This window comes from Camellia sinensis, chromosome 8 (assembly GCF_055761805.1).
Source record: "Camellia sinensis isolate YWXY chromosome 8, ASM5576180v1, whole genome shotgun sequence".
Classification (NCBI taxonomy): Eukaryota; Viridiplantae; Streptophyta; class Magnoliopsida; order Ericales; family Theaceae; genus Camellia; species Camellia sinensis.
In genome coordinates this window covers 185,786,441-185,803,712 of record NC_138968.1, presented here as the reverse complement: position 1 = coordinate 185,803,712, position 17,272 = coordinate 185,786,441, and the positions used below count along the sequence as shown (strand labels likewise).

The 17,272-nt window shown below is 31.5% G+C and overlaps 2 protein-coding genes across 2 annotated transcripts; both read left to right on the top strand.

Moving 5' to 3' along the window:
- Positions 1-459: 459 nt before the first annotated feature.
- On the top strand, positions 460-3,904 carry LOC114277960 ((-)-germacrene D synthase). Its single transcript, XM_028219917.2, has 7 exons — positions 460-691; positions 983-1,265; positions 1,369-1,741; positions 1,952-2,170; positions 2,257-2,395; positions 2,905-3,153; positions 3,297-3,904. Exons 1-7 carry the CDS (start codon positions 557-559, stop codon positions 3,621-3,623), a joined length of 1,725 nt encoding a protein of 574 aa, XP_028075718.2. The 5' UTR covers positions 460-556; the 3' UTR covers positions 3,624-3,904.
- A 4,317-nt stretch (positions 3,905-8,221) lies between these two features.
- Positions 8,222-12,702, top strand: LOC114277951 (uncharacterized). The gene is made up of 6 exons (XM_028219911.2): positions 8,222-8,906; positions 9,167-9,295; positions 9,481-9,909; positions 10,014-10,073; positions 10,411-10,452; positions 12,587-12,702. Exons 1-6 carry the CDS (start codon positions 8,222-8,224, stop codon positions 12,700-12,702), a joined length of 1,461 nt encoding a protein of 486 aa, XP_028075712.2.
- The last annotated feature ends 4,570 nt before the right edge of the window (positions 12,703-17,272 follow it).

Below are 17,272 nucleotides of genomic sequence, written 5' to 3'. Positions count from 1 at the left end.
ATGTTTGACTTTTAAAAAAATAAAAATTAATTTAACAAAAATATATATAAAGAAAAAAAAATTAATTTTAAAAAGTTATTTCTACCCTCAAAAGATAAAATTATATAAAAATAATGTGTTTTTAATTTTTTTCATCAATTTAATTTTTAGTTTTTTAAAAAAAATTTCTAAAAATAGATTTTGAAAACCAAACAAAACAGAACTTTATAACCAAGAAAGTGACAACATTATTCATCAAAAAAAGCCATTACATTTTAAAAAGCACATAAGTTAACCAACACAAAATAAGTTGTATGATTTTGCCCTTGAAATGGACCGTATGCAAAGGAAATATCATTGATTGTCTTTATTTAAAACAAAATTTAAAATTTAACATCAAATATATCACAATTAAAAAAACTAACATAAATCCCAAACTGTAGGGAATCGTTCAATTTTTTAATATAAATAGCAAAACACTAAAGCTCTTTGGTCCAGAGTTTGGGAGTAAAGGGTGCTCTTGTTCAATCCCATTTTCTCTTATCTTTCAAAAGAAGCCGCAAAATAAAAATAAAACATGGAATCATGTATTCATGCTTTGCCTATTCCAGATTCAATCAAAAATATTGTACCAGAGGTTACTCGTCGATCTGCGAATTTTCATCCTAGCATTTGGGGAGACGATTTCCTTGCATATGCCTCTCATGCCGTGGTAAAATTGGATTTGTTAGCCATTGCACATATTTAATGTATATCTTTGGTTTTGTGCATGTTCTTAAATAATAGTATTAGAACAGGTATTAGTATCAGAATACAGTTACATATCAGTTGATATAAAACAATATCGACCAATATATCTTTAAATATTAGTATACAAAATCTAAAATCTTGTTACATATCAACTTCTATTTAAATTCTGATAACATGAACGCAAAAAAATAAAATAAAAATTATCATGGAATTTTGTTGGACACATGCATGTATATATGTTTTCATGTTGCAGGAAGTAGATGTTAACATGGAGCAACAACTCCAACAGCTGAAAGAAGAAGTGAGAAAAATGCTCCTGGCAGCTGTTGATGATCAGCCTTCACAGAAACTGAACTTCATCGATGCAATCCAACGCCTAGGCGTGTCTTACCATTTCGAAACTGAGATCGAGGCAGCTTTACAGCACATATATGAAACCTATTATGATCACCATGATGACAAAGCCAATGGTGATCTTTATACCGTTGCTCTCTCGTTTCGCTTAGTTAGACAACAAGGACATCCTGTCTCTTGTAGTAAGTCTTTTTTGCCTTTTGATTTTAAGGTCTCTATAAACAAAGCTATAATTAACAGTCATACACACACCATGCATGGTCATCTATTTGATGGTTTAAGCAGATGTGTTCAACAAATTCAAGGACAACAATGGCAAATTTCATGAATATGTAATTGGTGACGTACAAGGAATGCTAAGCTTGTATGAAGCTACACATCTCAGGATGCGAGGAGAAGAGATACTAGATGAAGCACTGGTTTTTACCACCACTCACCTTAAGTGTGCAATACTTAACTTGAGCAATCCTCTTAAAGAACAAGTAATTCATGCTCTGAATCAGCCCATCCATTATGGCTGCACAAGGATAGAGTCAAGCCATTACATATTCTTCTATGAACAAGATGATTCCCATAATGAAGTTCTACTGAATTTTGCCAAATTAGATTTCAACCTATTGCAAAAAACACACCAGTGGGAGCTAAGCGAAATCACAAGGTGAATTCTTTAATCAGTCGTAAATGCTATGGTATTTGGAGAGAAGAAAAAAAAAATGGTATAAATTTAAATTGGGCACTTTTTTTTTATCCAGATATTTAAAATTCTGAACATTTTTGTTTTTTTCAAATATTTTTCTTGGGTATGTAACGTTGTTGTTAATCAAGTCAAGCTATCTAGTCAAATTGATTCATGGGGTAATTATTTCAGATGGTGGAAAGATTTGGACTTTGCAAAGAAACTACCTTTTGCAAGAGATAGATTGGTGGAGTGCTACTTCTGGATATTGGGAGTATACTTTGAGCCCCAATATTTTCTAGCTAGAAGGATACTAACCAAAGTAATCGCCTTGACTTCCATTATTGATGACATCTATGATGCCTATGGTACCTTGGAAGAACTTGAACTCTTCACTGACGCAGTTGAGAGGTTTGAATTGATTCATTCTTTTCGTGATCTTTGGATTTGATAACATAGAAGAATAAAAATCTCTTCATAGGCTATTTGATTTTCAGGTGGGAAAGCAGTGCCTTAGATCAACTTCCAGAATACATGAAGCTGTGTTATCAAGCACTACTAGATGTGTACAATATGATTGATGAAGAGATGAGCAAGCAAGAAAGATCATATCGCGTCCACTACGCAAAATCTACCGTAAGCCTCGTGCTAATCTGTCACATTTTGTTACTAGTAATAAGATTTTATGTAAAATTTGATTGAAAACTAGTGTATTTGGTTTGAGTTTTGTGAATTAAGTTTTTTGAAAACTGAGTTTTTGTTTTTCGTGTTTTTTTTTTTGTTTTTAGTGAATATTTTTAAAATTTTAAGCATTTTTTTTTTTACTTTTTTAGATATACCTTAGATGTATTTAAAAAGTACAAAATTTGTGAAAAAATATTTTAAAAAATTAACAAATACATAAAAATATGAAAAACTAAATTTTTGTATTTTTTTTGTATGTTAAGTATTTATTGAATTTTTAAAAGATTTTTTTACAAAAATTATACTTTTTATGTGTATTTATTTTAAGGGTGTCTAAAAATTAAAAAAATTACTTAAAATATTAAAAAAATTCAGAAAATAAAAAAGTAAAATTTTCTGAAAATTGTTTTTAGAAAAACGAAACCAAACAAGTTGATCGATCCATTTTCTCCAAATGTCAGATGAAAATTTTAGTTAGAGCATACTTTGAAGAAGCCAAATGGTTTCACCAAGGCTATGTTCCATCTATGGAAGAGTATATGAGTGTTGCACTAGTAACCAGTGGTCACCCAATGCTTGCAACCACTTCGTTTGTGGGCATGGGAGAAGTGGCGTCCGAAGAGGCCTTTGATTGGGTGTCAAATAATCCTTTAATTGCTCAAGCTTCGTCAGCGGTTGGCAGACTCATGAATGACATGGTTGGCCACAAGGTAAGACAGATGGGTTATAATACATGGTCTCAAAATTCATGTAATAATTAGGGAATGATGTTATAATTAGACTAGGTTTCATGACTATAAAGTAGTAGTTTTTAAATCCTATTTTCTAACCTTAACGATCCCTTTAATTGTAGTTTGAGCAAAAGAGAGGTCATGCAGCCTCGGCAGTTGAATGCTACATGAAACAACATGGCGCAACAGAAGAAGAAGTGCTTGTTGAATTTCGTAAGCTAGTTACAAATGCATGGAAAGACATAAATGCAGCATACCTTCGCCCAACTGCGGTCCCAATGCCTCTCCTGTTGCGAATAGTCAACCTTACACGAATGACACATGTTATATACAAGGATGAAGATGGTTACACCCATTCTGGAACCAGGGTCAAAGCTTTTGTAACCTCTGTGCTCGTCAATCCTGTGCCAACCTCAACATCAAAATCGTTCCATCCTTCACGGAAGTGATTGATTCCCTAGAAGGCGGGGATTAACTTGTTTCCTGAAAGCATTATCTGAAATTATTTGAAGGGACATTTTTCAACAGGCCTCTTAATGTAAAAGTATAGTAGAATAAGTCCCACAAAAGATATCTTTAATGGGATTGGATGTTACTTAGATGTGTTTTTTTTTTTCGTAAAGTTATTTTCTTATATGTGGATTTCCCTGGTTACATTGTGTTTCGAGATTAGGTTAGAGTCAATGTACTCTTTTTATCTATTAAAATTGGTGGTGGAGTTTTTGTTAAATAGAGTGATGGTGGTGATTATAATTATTTATTTATTTATTTATTTAATCAGTAATGAAAACAACAATTTATTGAATTAACAAAACATTATAGAGTGCAAAGATAGCAAGGATATCGGAAAGCATAATGCTCTACCAGCATACCCGCTGCAACATTTTATTGTATTTTTTTGGTCTGCAGAAGAAACAAGGGGAGATATTGTTAAAGTGAGGAGGGTATAATAGTCTTTTTAGTATTTTTCATTAACAGATTAATTGTATACTTCAGTCTTAAACCAAATTAGGAATATTTGCATATTTTTTAAGAGAGAGAGAGAGAGAGAGAGAGAGAGAGATAAAGGGTGTGTTTGGTTTGGTTTTGGGAGATAAATTTTCAAAAAAATTTTTGGGAAAAGAGTTTAGAATTTTTTTTGATTTGTTTGATTGTATATTTTGGAAATAGTTTTAGAGTATGAGAGTTTGGGATAATTTGATATTTTGTTATAGTTGAGTAAATGTGTGTGAGAGAAAAAGTGATTGCGAATGAGAGAGGAGAGAGGAAAAATAATTAATTGATATGTAGGAGAGAGAAAATAACTTTGGAAATTTTTCAAAAAGTTTCTAACCAAACAAAATTTTGGAAATTTTTATCAAAATTATGTTTTCAGAGTCAAACCAAAGGCTATAGCACAAGGAGCAATAGCTTGTGGCAGCGGGCGGAGTTCCTGGGGGCCGCGATATGAGGCTGAGGCGTCTCACGGCAGCGATGATTGAGGATCTAGTGTTTGGTAGCAGGTGGCGAGGGTGGGAGTCGGTGGTGGAAAGTCATTAAACCATAAACCCATTAAACCGGTTTAAAAGTCACTGGCAAATTGGATAATGGGTGGGTGCAGCTTACCAGATTTATTTGCTATGTTTTTTATTTCATGATTTGAATGGTTCATATTATAAAGTTCATCAAACATCTCATCTATATGAAAAATAAAATCAATCGAACATGTGTAATCTCATGCAAAATCTTTTTTTTTTTTTAAATTATCAAAATTATACTAATCGTTTATTTTATTTAAACATAAATATGGTATTGTTATGGGATTATACATGTTCAATTATCTTTTTTTTTTTTAATTTTTTTTTATAAATGATATACTAAACAAACCATATAATATAAATGATTCGAATTATTAAAATAGGTTGCCCTCCTGCTCTTTTCCCTTTTTTCATTCTTTTCTTGTCAAATAATAATGCAATATTTATTTTTTTATTTTATATATTTTATTAAGTAATATTACAAATTCATAATTTTGACTTAAAATTTTATTCATAAAACTAAAGTTCAAATATATATATATATATTTTGGCTCATAAAATAAATGAATAAAGGATTTAGTATATGTTAGTAATGCATAAAACAAGCTTAAACTGCATATCATTTGATTATATAAAGAAAAAGAAAGAAAAAAACTTGCAATACTGGAATATTTGTACTTCTAAATTTATACCAACTTCAATCCATTTTTGCGTACAGAAAATTAGTCTCACTTTATGGAAGTGAAATTGTTTCATTAGTGTGACTGTTCAAAAAAATTGTTTCATATGTGTGGGTGTTGAAATATGGTATCATAATCAGATCAGATTTCTTCTCCAAGATTTTGGGAAGTAAATCATAGAGTATGTATAGGAATAGAAAAGTTCAATACCTGTACATAAAAAGACAACAAGACTAGATAATAAGACTGGTTACTCGTCCACTTGGGGACACTCCGACAATCAAGTTAGTCAACTATCTCTCTATGATATCGGCTCAAGTAAACAATTCTCAACAAAAACATATCTTTTACCCACGAGGGTACTTTCCTTTTATAATGATTAGTGTCATCGTCCGTTAAAAGTCTTATTTCATAGAACTCTATTCCCTTCAAAAATAATACTTATCAAGGGCTTTTCCAATTCGAATTAAGATTAACTCTCTCAAGAGTCCTTATTTATCCAAACAAAGAATCTGCCATCATCTAGAATTTTTGACCTCTATCCGAACATCTTGGATTCAAGTGTAATTTGCTCACACCTTGACAAATCAAAATTATCTAGGTGGCGCCTCAACTAACTATGTAGGCCATGTAGACAACTTATCATTATTATTTCCCCACAATGAGGATTCCAATAAATGGAGGTGGCTATGTTTATAACTTATTCACCCCCCGCCCCCACCCCACGCCATGTAGGCCATGTGGACAACTTATCATTATTATTTCCCCACAATGAGGATTCCAATAAACGGAGATGGCTATGTTTATGACTTATTCAAACCCCCTCCCCCCCCCAACAAAAAAAGAAAAAAGAAAAAAAGAAAAGAGATGGCTATGTTGTGAATCAAAAAGATGGGATCAGAACTCGTATATGTGAGATATCACACATATATATATATGATTAAAAGTAGTCTTTTTTTTTATTATGCCGTACCGGCCGATTCGTACCGAAAAATCAGACCATCGGTTCGGATATAGACCAGTATAGTGGGGAGAATGAAATTCGTAGCCGTAACGGCCGAGTCCCGGTACGTAGCGACCTAAATCCGATACACAGGGCGATATAAGCCGGTTGTCACCGGTATGGTTGAAAATCAGCATAGAAAACTGTTCGTGGCTCCGATGCTATTTTTGGTTTTGGATTGCTAGTCTTCGCTAAAGTGATAGTGCAGCTATGAGGTTCATGAGGAGGTCATGCTGTCCTTCTGCGGCTTCCGACGTGCTTCAGAATCAGAATGCTTTTCTGGTCATGCGTCGTTAAGCGAAGCTTCGAGGCTATAAGAAGCTAGGTATGATACAGACATGGGGCGCAGTGTATATATTTTCTATTTATATTTTATATAAATGCATATTCATAGTTTTGGGCCAAGACATTTTGGTGAAGATGGTGGGTTGTTTTGAGTAATCTGGGCCCATGTGTTTCTTTAAGGGTTTTTTACTGGCCGGTCATACCTTTTACACTTATTTCCCTCTTAGTCCTGAGTTTTGCTCTTGTGCACCAACAGGTCCTGAGCCTTTTTTTTGGTACCGTTTTACCCCTCCCCTGTTTTGGCGCGTTTCTGTTTGGATTTTCCATCAAAATATTGTGTTGTGAGTATGGGTTTGTGATTTGGATTTCTGTGGAACTTCACAATTTGCTGCTGTATTATTGTGGAGCTTTGTGATTTCTGATTTTGCGCTTGGTGTATCTTCTCGATTTGTGATTTGCGATTGCGTGCTTGGTGAATCTTCTTATTTGCGATTTCGCATTTGGTGTATAGTTACATTTTTTGATTTGCGATGTTATGGAGTTAGGTCGACTGATATGTTTGATTTTGATTTCAATTTCAATGTTTTGGTTCTTTTTAGTTTGAGTTGGTGATTTTGATTTTGTGGTGATATTGTTGTTACTCTGTTGTTTCTGTTGCGATTGAATTTGTGTTTTGATTATGATATTGAAAGCTTTGAGATATGTATATGTAAAGAATTTTACATTTTTCTTTTTTTTGTTACGAAATTGTTTTGATTAAAGACAGGTGCTGGTTTGTTATTTTATACAGTGATAATTTTATCACTGAGTATTTTGGGGGTGTTGTTGGATTAACTTTTTCAACAGTGATAAATTTATGTGTAAGTATGGGAATAGGAGATGAAAAGGTTGCATAATGTAATGGTAAGATTCAAATCGAGTTACCATGTCTAATAAATGTAAGCCTTATTCACTGTTCTTGGTCTTTGGTGGTGTTAGCTGTTAAAGTTATTAGTGTTGGTTTTTGGATGTGTTTGAATTGACTGATAATTTTATTACTGTATTTGATTTTGTTTTAGGGGTGTTTGAGTTGTTTGCTTAAATATAATTGTTGTTTGTTGCAGGATTTATAGTGATGGAGAATTTTTTTGTTTTTTATGTGCAAGTTTAGATGCGTGACATTAGTTATCAAGTATAATGATGGATTTAATTTCAAGGATTTAGTATATAAATTGTGTGCAAAGTGGAGTGAGTTAGTTGATAGTTCTTTGAATATATCGTATTCAATGCCTGGACATTCTTGTCGTGGTCTACAAAGTGAAGATGATTTGAAGGTTATGGTTGGACTGGCACTTTCTTGTGATATTCATCGTATTGATGTTTTTGTAAAGTGTTGTTCTTTGGGTGAAGGTTATATGATTTGTGATGGTGAAGCTAGTAGTAGTAGTAGTAGTAGTAGTAGTAGTAGTAGTAGTAGTAGTAGTAGTAGTAGTAGTAGTAGTGTTGTTTGTGAAACTGATTTTTTGCCTTCATTTTATTCAAATCAACGGAAACCTTTGCTCTCCAATGGGTGGGTTAATTGTATGAAAGAAGTGGGACAAAGGTTTGCTCAAGGAGTTGTTGAATTTCGAGATCCGTTGTCAAAGTATTTTATTCATTCCGGTTTTGATTTTGATTTTGTTAAGAATGATAAGGATCATGCCACTGTTTATTGTAAGAAAAGGGATGATTTGGGATGTTTATGGAGCGTGCATGCTAGAGTGGAAAATTATAGTGAAGCTTTTGTTATTAAACAATTTGATGATGTTCATACTTGTGGATCTTCTTTTCGTACAATTAAACATGCTAGGATGACTTCAAGTATGATTGGTGGGCTAATTTCAAGTGATATTCGTAATAAGGCTTTGACATCGGTTAGTGAGGTGGTTTGTGATTTCAAGGACTATTATGGAACAACAGTTTTTTATCGGCGAGCTTGGATGGGTGTTGAAAAAGCAAGAGGTCTTGTTTTTGGTGACTATTCATCATCATTTGACGATCTTCGTTGGTATGTTGATGCCGCTAATGATTGTAATCCGGGGAGTGTTTTTGATATGGAATTTGATGTTGATAGTAAAGGAAGACATTTCAAATGCTTGTTTTTCGCTTTTGAGGCATGTATTCATGGTTTTAAGTATTGTCGACCTGTGTTGATGCTTGATGGAACTTTCTTGAAAGGAAAACACAAATGTTGTTTATTGTCTGCTACGACAAAAGATGGTAACCAAGGTATATTCTGTGTCTATTTGTTATTATTATTAAAACAATGATAATTCTATCATTTTTGTTACTGGAGAGTGTTGATTATTGAGTATGGTCAATCTATTAGTGATAAATTTATGTCGTATACTTTTGTTAAATTTTTATATTTATACAATGATAAATTTATCTATGGCTGGTGCTATATGTTATATACTTTGTGTTTTGATTTTCTTTTTTGTAATTTTTTTATTTGTTATTGATAACGTGTATATATATTTTGTTTGTAGGTTTATATCCGTTATGTTTTGCCATTGTTGATAGTGAAAGTTATGACAGTTGGCATTGGTTCTTGTCAAAGTTATTTGTTATTTTGACTCTGGAGAGGGATATTGCGTTTGTTACTGATCGGCATGGAGGTTTGCTGAAAGCTTTAGCTGAGGTCTTTCCGTTTTCTTCTCATTCTTTTTGTCTAATGCATTTGAAGACAAACTTGAAGACTTATTTGTCGGTGAAGAGTCGTGAATCTAAAGAGTATTTGCTTACTCTTTTTAGTAGATGTGCATATGCTCCTACTATTGAGTTGTTAATGAGCTATTTGAAGAATTGAAGGGTCGTTGTGGTCGTAGTGTTGAGAAGTTTCTTGAGGATTTGCCTAATGAGTGTTGGTGTAACACTTATTTTCAAGGCAAGATGTATGGTGAAATGTGCACAAATGCCGTGAAATCTTTTAATTCATGGATTAGGGATGAACGCCATTTGTTTTCAACTGGTCTTGTTGATGCTATATGGGTGAAACTAATGGAGCAATTTTCAAGAAAGAGAGAAGTTGGAAATAAGTGGAATCGTATTATTTGTCCTTTTGCAGAGAAAAAGTTGGAAGAAGCTTTTAATGATACAAAAGCATGGATAATTAAGAAATGTAGCGATGACATTTATGAAATCCAATTGGATCATTCAGTTATGGTTGATATTGGGAAAAGTTCTTGTTCTTGTCGATTATGGGAAATTGATTCTTTCCCTTGCAAACATGGTTTTTGTGCTAAAAGAGGAGTGAGAAGGATCTGAATTGTTTTCTTGATGACTACTATTGTGTTAGTAGTTATTGTGATTCTTATTCACATTCTATATATCCAGTTCCTAGTATGTGGAAGCCAAATGTAGTTGTCGATGATGACATTGTTTTACCTCGTCTTTGTAAGAGACCAGCTGGACGTCCAAGAACAGAGAGAATACCTTCTAAGGGCGAAATCAAAAGAATTAGATGCAGTAGGTGTGGAAAGATGGGAACTCATAATCGGAAGACATGTAAAGAAGCTTTGCTTTAGTTATATTGATTTTAATTGAATTACTTTGTTGAGAGTTGAGAGGTGTTACTTGCATTGAATGATTGAGTATTTTTGGAAAGATGTATCATTTTGGTACTTGCATTGAATGATTGAGGAATTTGTTGAGCAGAAATTATATTTTTTGCCGATATTTTTACAGGATTAAGTTTCACAGATTTATATTATTTGATTTGGATTAAATGTAGTTGCTGTTTTTGGTGTTTTATACAGTGATAAATTTATCACTGGTTAGTTTGGACAGGTTGGTAGATTATTTTTTTGTAAGAAGGATATATTTACCATTGTCTGAAAGAAGCAATCAAGCATTAATGGGGTTCCTGAATTTTGTTATTTTCAAGAATGATAAATTTATCACTGATTGTATGGGAAGAGTTGACGGTTTATTACATTTATGTCAGTGGTTGATAAATTTATCACTGTCATATCCAAGCAAATGTTCTTTTTGACAGTGATAAATTTATCACTGGCTTAAACTCAACAAAAATCAATTGTTGTCACTAGTTATACATGTTTTTAGTTTTTCTGTGCCTTGATTAATTCAAACAAGAATACAACCTTGCTTGTTAGATAATGCATCCCTCAGAAACACAAATAATTTGTGCATTGAATTTACAATGACATATGCTAGACCTCTTTCCAGTTTCTTTTTCTTCACACTGTACTTTATTTACTCTGGGGTTGATTGCTGATAAAAGGAGAAGAAAGAAAATGAATATATATATGCACACATATATCCTTTTTTGGTCTTTTGTTGTTTCTGAGTGATTTTATATAGTGGATGCCTTTTATGAGATTCCAAAGGACAGTAGATTTGAGATTCAAAGTTTGAATACGGTTTTCCCCATAAGTCTTTCAGCATTCAAAGGAGTAGATCTTTGTATATTACTTACTTATAGGAAGCAATTATTGTCTGAAGTTATCTAATTTTCCTAGGAAAAATTTCCACAATACAAAGCTGTAGATCAAATCTCTAGCATACATAATTGCATATTAGCTGTGTCAACTGCTTTGCAAAGCAAAAAATTTTAGATCAACTACCATGTTTATCTGGTTTAGTAACAAGTTCTCAGTCTGCATACTGTTTTGTGGTCACTCAGAAGCAAGCTTTGGATGTTTGAGTTGTTTAACTGAAGTATCAAATGATTTTAATTATTCAGAAATCACCAAGGATTGCATGTTCTTACATTCATTCTCAAACTTGGGAATATCTATAAATTGTAACAGTATTTTAATTTCCAATTTGGACAATGTAATAGTGTTTGTGTTTTAATTTTTAATTTAGGTAAATTTTTTTATTATTTTTTATAGTGTTTTGTTTACTTGGATTGGGGAAAAAGAATGAGTGAGAGAGAGAGAGAGAGAGAGAGAGAGAGAGAGAGATAGAGAGTTGCTAGTTTTTTTTGTTTGAACAGTGGTAAATTTATCAGTGTTCACAGTAATAAATTTGTTGAAACAGTGATAAATTTATTAGTGTAAACAAAACACTATAAAAAAATAAATTTATCAGTATAGTGACTCCAAACCTGTTATTAACCTTTAAATTCGATACAAATAATCAGATCAAAATCAATATTTTGAATGAAATTTGCATAACAAGACTGATATCAAAAGCCAAATCTGGTAATACTATGGCTAAAAAAGACTGAATGTTTCATTGAGGCAAATTTGACATTGTAACAACCAAGCACTGTTCATAACTTTGACATTGTAACAACCAAGCATTGTAATATTCATTGGAGCATAGTAAGAACCAAAATCATCAAAATACAAGTAACACTGTAACAACCAAACAAACAAAATGTATGAAGTCATCAATGCTCCAGATCTGTTGATTATTGCGGAGGCAAGTCATCAATGTTTTCATCAACTATTTATTGTTGAGCAGCTTGTTGGTCAGTTAAGAAAATAGTTAACATATTGGCTCTCAATTGATTGCATTCTTCCTTGGAAAAAGTAGGCATTATGTTATTTTTGGAAACATATTGTCTCATGATATAGCAAACAATGATTTCACAATCAAGCCTGCAAAAATATTTTGAAATCAAAATATTATAATTTGGTTTCGTTACTTTTTTATTTTTATTTTTATAAGAGTGTTTTGTTGTTGATAAACTTACGACGTGTCTTCTTGTTGTGGGCTGTTGATGACGCTCTCTGTCTCCTGTTGAAATTTATCAGGGTTAATGAGAGTTGGCTTCTTATCATTTATGTACTTGTCAATAATCTCTCTTTACAACATATACATTTGTATAATTGTTCTATTAAAAAGTTAGTTGAAACAATTAACGAGAAACCATGGATTTAAATAATGATAAATATATTATTGTATAAATTTTTGATGTATAATTGAGTATGAATCAGGATTGATGTATTGGATGATTGGTAAGTTTGATAGTGAAAACATTTTTACCACTTCATTTGCGGCATTGAAGTGTGGATCTTTAGTCATTGCTCTCCTTGGTCTCATGGAATTGTAGAATTTCCATGAACCTTCTTCAATGTCAAGGACAAGTATTGTCCAATGAAAATTTTGGTGGATTGGGAAGAGAAGGTATCTTGCTTTATCACTCAATTAGGAAAATTAAGCAAATCTATTGTTCTTAGAGCAAATTTTATCACTGAATTGGGCAAAGTAAACAAATCTGTCATTGTATATCAAATTTTATCACCGAATTAACAAAAGTAAGCAAATCCATCATTATATAGCAAATGAACATGAAGATGTGATTATTATGAAATTGAATATCACTCATAAATTAATACTGTATAATACACATTGAAAATAGCTTCAAGTCAAATTTTATTACTCAATTATAGTTATGAAAGAAGAAGGGAAGCAAATCCATAGTTATGAAATAAGAAGAGAAGCAAGTCCATCATTATAACAAATTTTATCACTCAATTAGGAAAATTAAGCAAACCTATCATTCTTATAGCAAATTTTCTCACTGAATTGGGCAAAGTAAGCAAATCTGTTATTGTATATCAAATTTTATCACTGAATTAACAAAAGTAAGCAAATCCATCATTGTATAGCAAATGAACATGAAGATGTGATTATTATGAAGTTGAATATCAATCATAAATTAATATTGTATGATACACATTGAAAATAGCTTCAAGTCGAATTTTTTAACTCAATTATAGTTATGAAAGAAGAATGGAAGCAAATCCATCATTATAACAAATTTTATTACTCAATTAAAAAAATTAAGCAAATCTATCATTCTTATAGCAAATTTTCTCACTAAATTGGGAAAAATAAGCAAATCTATTATTGTATAGAAAATGAACATGAAGATGTGATTATTATGAAGTTGAATATCACTTAATTATAGTTATAAAAGAAGAACGGAAGATGAATACGACTCACGTTTGATTTGCATGTTTGTTGAAGATGAACTAAACATGGAATATAGATCGAAACGGTAGAAGATTTGCTGGGGATCTGTTCGGAATCAGAATATAGATCGAAACAGAGGTGATTTCTTTGGAAACGATGGGAGATTCAGGGAAAATCTCTTCGTTTGTTTCGATTTCCAAATCACAAATCGCAAATCGCCTCAGAATAGTTTTCAAATCAGAACAATTGAGAAGGAGCATGTGTGTCACGCGCGCAAGGGAGAGCTCGTGATATCTTCTTTACTTCACGCATGTGGTGTGACATTGAGGGGTAAAATTGGAAACTGAAATAGAGCAGGATTTGGTGGGTATTAATCTGTTTGCATGGGACAGGCTGGTAAGTCCCCACTTCTTTAACCAACTCATGGGTCTAGTTGGTGGTCTACTGCTGTGGATTTTTTTAAAATTGTAGATAATTAAAATTTATAATTGAGACTAAAATAAATATATATTATTTAGTTGAAAATGAGTCAAAAGTATTCATACATATCAAAATTTTGATTAAAATGTGACAAATTAAGGCTAAAAGAGTAAAAAAAAAATGCATAAAATTGAGTTTCAGAGGATTGCTAATGATTTTTAAAATTTCACGGCCGTGACACTCGATTCCCGATACGTATCGGCCGATACTACCGATACCGATACTCCGCGATCGATATCGATATCGTTACGTTACCTGATACCGCGATTTAGAACTATGATGGTTAGGTAGCACATTATAAATGTTTTTTTATTATTATTATTATTATTTTTTGTAAGAAAGTCACGTCAGCATGTATTTTCTTAATTATATATAGAGTTTTACACAAACACAAACTTAATTTAATTATATTAACTTTACTTATTTTATATGGATTCTATTTGACAGATATTTATTTTTCATATATTTTTCATGATAAATTGAGATAATCCACAAATCCAATACTAATTTTGCGTTTCACATTTTTCTTCTTAATACTTTCAAGGGTATTACGAATTTTTTTTTAATGTTAAAATGCTTTTTTTTTTTTCCTTTCTTATTTTCTGGTGCATTAATCTATATCCAATACCAATTTTATATTATTCTATATTATGAAATTATTGTTTAAATTTTATAGTGATTCTATATATGAAATTATATTTTATTTCCTACATTATTTTATATAATCACAACTCACATGAGGAAAAATCTGCACAACAATGATACTATTGAGGAACCTTTAAAGTTTGGATTTACTGCTTGAGTTACTTTTTCAACTGTTGAATAGTAAGTTCTTTTATGTTTTGACATCATATTATAGATGATTAATCACTTTACACACTGAGATATATCTATCGTTTGGATGTTTTTATTATTTTTTCTTTTTGGGTTTAGATATTGTTATGTGATTCTTTGTTGGTTAGTCGTTGTTGAATTTCTTTTATATAGTTGATATTTTAATATAATTAAGAGTGTTTATTTTACGATCTTATATATATATATATATATATATACCATCTAAAATCATTATATGATAATCCAACTACAAAATATTTATATTTAATTTTTTTAATAAATTTTATATAATTTATATTTATGTATATTTTTATTTTTCAAATGAATATAAAAGAAAATTAAATGGTTAGAATTACTTTTAATTTTATGTTCCTAATTCTTTTTCTAATTTAACTATTATTTTTAATATCAAAATGAGTATTTATTTTATTATTTTATAATTTAATATAAATCATACAAAATTATTATATGATAATTACACTTTTATAATACAATAGAACTAAAATTATCAAAATACATAAATTATTTAACTAAAATTAATATATATATATATATATATATGTATTAAAGCAATAATTTTATAGAACGATAACGCCAATATTATTAAAATAAATAATTAAAATCATACTTTAATTTTAAATTTAAATTTAAATAAAAATAAAAATTATTTTTTTTAACACACATTGTACTATCAAATATTTTTTGAAAAAAAAAAATAGTACATGCATTGCACGGGTTAACTATTTGTAAAATATGTACTCCAGTAAATCTAGTGGTGTTGATAACTTTAGCATAATGTCACGGCTAATATTTTACGGGAGCTGCTATTCCAACTCCATTTTTTCTTCAAATACATTTCATTCTTTGTCCTTATTATACATAGAAGGGAGTGTATTTGGAACAAAATTGTCACGACCCAAACTCGCCCCTATAGGTTTAGCATCGTAATCGGCCAGTAATCCAAAGATTACCTACGGCCTCAAAGACAAAATTCAAAATATTTAAGTATAATCGGGGCCTAAAGCAGAAGCAAAACAAAAATAATAATGTCCATTGAGCTGTGTGTACATGATCAACTGTAGTAATTAAAACATTTTTAATATACTTTTATATATGCATGTATGAAGACATATCTTATAACATATCTCACACACTTCATGAAGGACTTTTAACAAAATACAAAGATTAACCCAAGCTTGACAAAACAAAACAAAGCCTTTACACAAAGGCACTCTTGGGTGGCTTGACAAAGAGGCAGACTCGTGGGCAAACTCTAATGTTGATCCTTCAATTGCTCACCGGCACCTACATATATATAAATAAAGAGTGAACTAACGCCCAGTGAATAATACCAAAGTAAAGAGGTTATATGAATGAGATTCTCTAATAAGTAATATACTTGTCAAACATATTAAATGACCTTTGGTCCATTCATATTTTTATCAGATATATCAAACGGCCTCAGGCCCAAACATATCAAACGGCCTCTGGCCCAACATATCAAACAGCCTCTGGCCCATCATTTTCATATCCATATTTATGCGTATTTCATATTCGTCATCATGATCATATTCATATTCAAACAGCCTCTGGCCCATCACATTCGTATTCAAACGGCCTCGGGCTCAATTCATTCTTATCAAATGGCCTCGGGCTCAATTCATTCGTATCAAACGGCTTCGGCCCCAATTCATTCATATTAAATAGCCTCGGGCCCATTTCGTGCCCTTGAAACATATAACAGACGGCCTCAGGCCCGTTTGTACAGTTTATACTTGACAAACATTCATAAATTCATTTGTGATTCAAGCAATAGAATTCTCATTCATAATGTAAGATCACAAGTTCAGAAAAACTTACATGTGAGTAGTATAAGAAAAATAACATATATGAACATATCTTTACTAAAGTGTTACTCACAATGTTCAAATGCCTAGTTCATCCTTGTAGTTAACCCTACACAATTCATAATACACATAGAAATCAGGTCACAATACAATTCATTCCGTTCTTAACTTGTTTAATTCTCTTAGACTTTTTCTAACTCTGTAGTTCATTTATAATACTCAATACATGCCTAAGAGTGCTTAGAAGTGAGAGAACAGAAATCGAAATATAAAACATCTTTTCAAAATTTTTTGAAACAAGGCTCTTCGCTCGAGCACAACATTGGTCGCTCGAACAGACCCCTTGGTCTGCAAAAATATTGGTTGCTTGCATTCTACGCTCGAACGACAACTTCTTTGTTTGATCGATGATGACCAATTCTGAGTTTTCCAGAATGTTGTTTAAACTTCAAAACACATCACCAAGGCTCCAAATTCATGCATGACTCACTCAAATATACAAAAACATTCCCAATTACATATATTTAAAGTTAATTCCACTTT

Coding starts and splice junctions, on each gene's coding strand:
- LOC114277951 (XM_028219911.2), top strand. CDS start 8,222: ATGAAAGAAGTGGGACAAAGGTTTGCTCAAGGAGTTGTTGAATTTCGA. Junction 9,296..9,480: donor TGTTACTGATCGGCATGGAG/GTTTGCTGAAAG, acceptor AGCTATTTGAAG/AATTGAAGGGTCGTTGTGGT. Junction 9,910..10,013: donor TTCTTTCCCTTGCAAACATG/GTTTTTGTGCTA, acceptor CTATATATCCAG/TTCCTAGTATGTGGAAGCCA.
- LOC114277960 (XM_028219917.2), top strand. CDS start 557: ATGGAATCATGTATTCATGCTTTGCCTATTCCAGATTCAATCAAAAAT. Junction 1,266..1,368: donor AGGACATCCTGTCTCTTGTA/GTAAGTCTTTTT, acceptor TGGTTTAAGCAG/ATGTGTTCAACAAATTCAAG. Junction 2,396..2,904: donor TCCACTACGCAAAATCTACC/GTAAGCCTCGTG, acceptor TCCAAATGTCAG/ATGAAAATTTTAGTTAGAGC.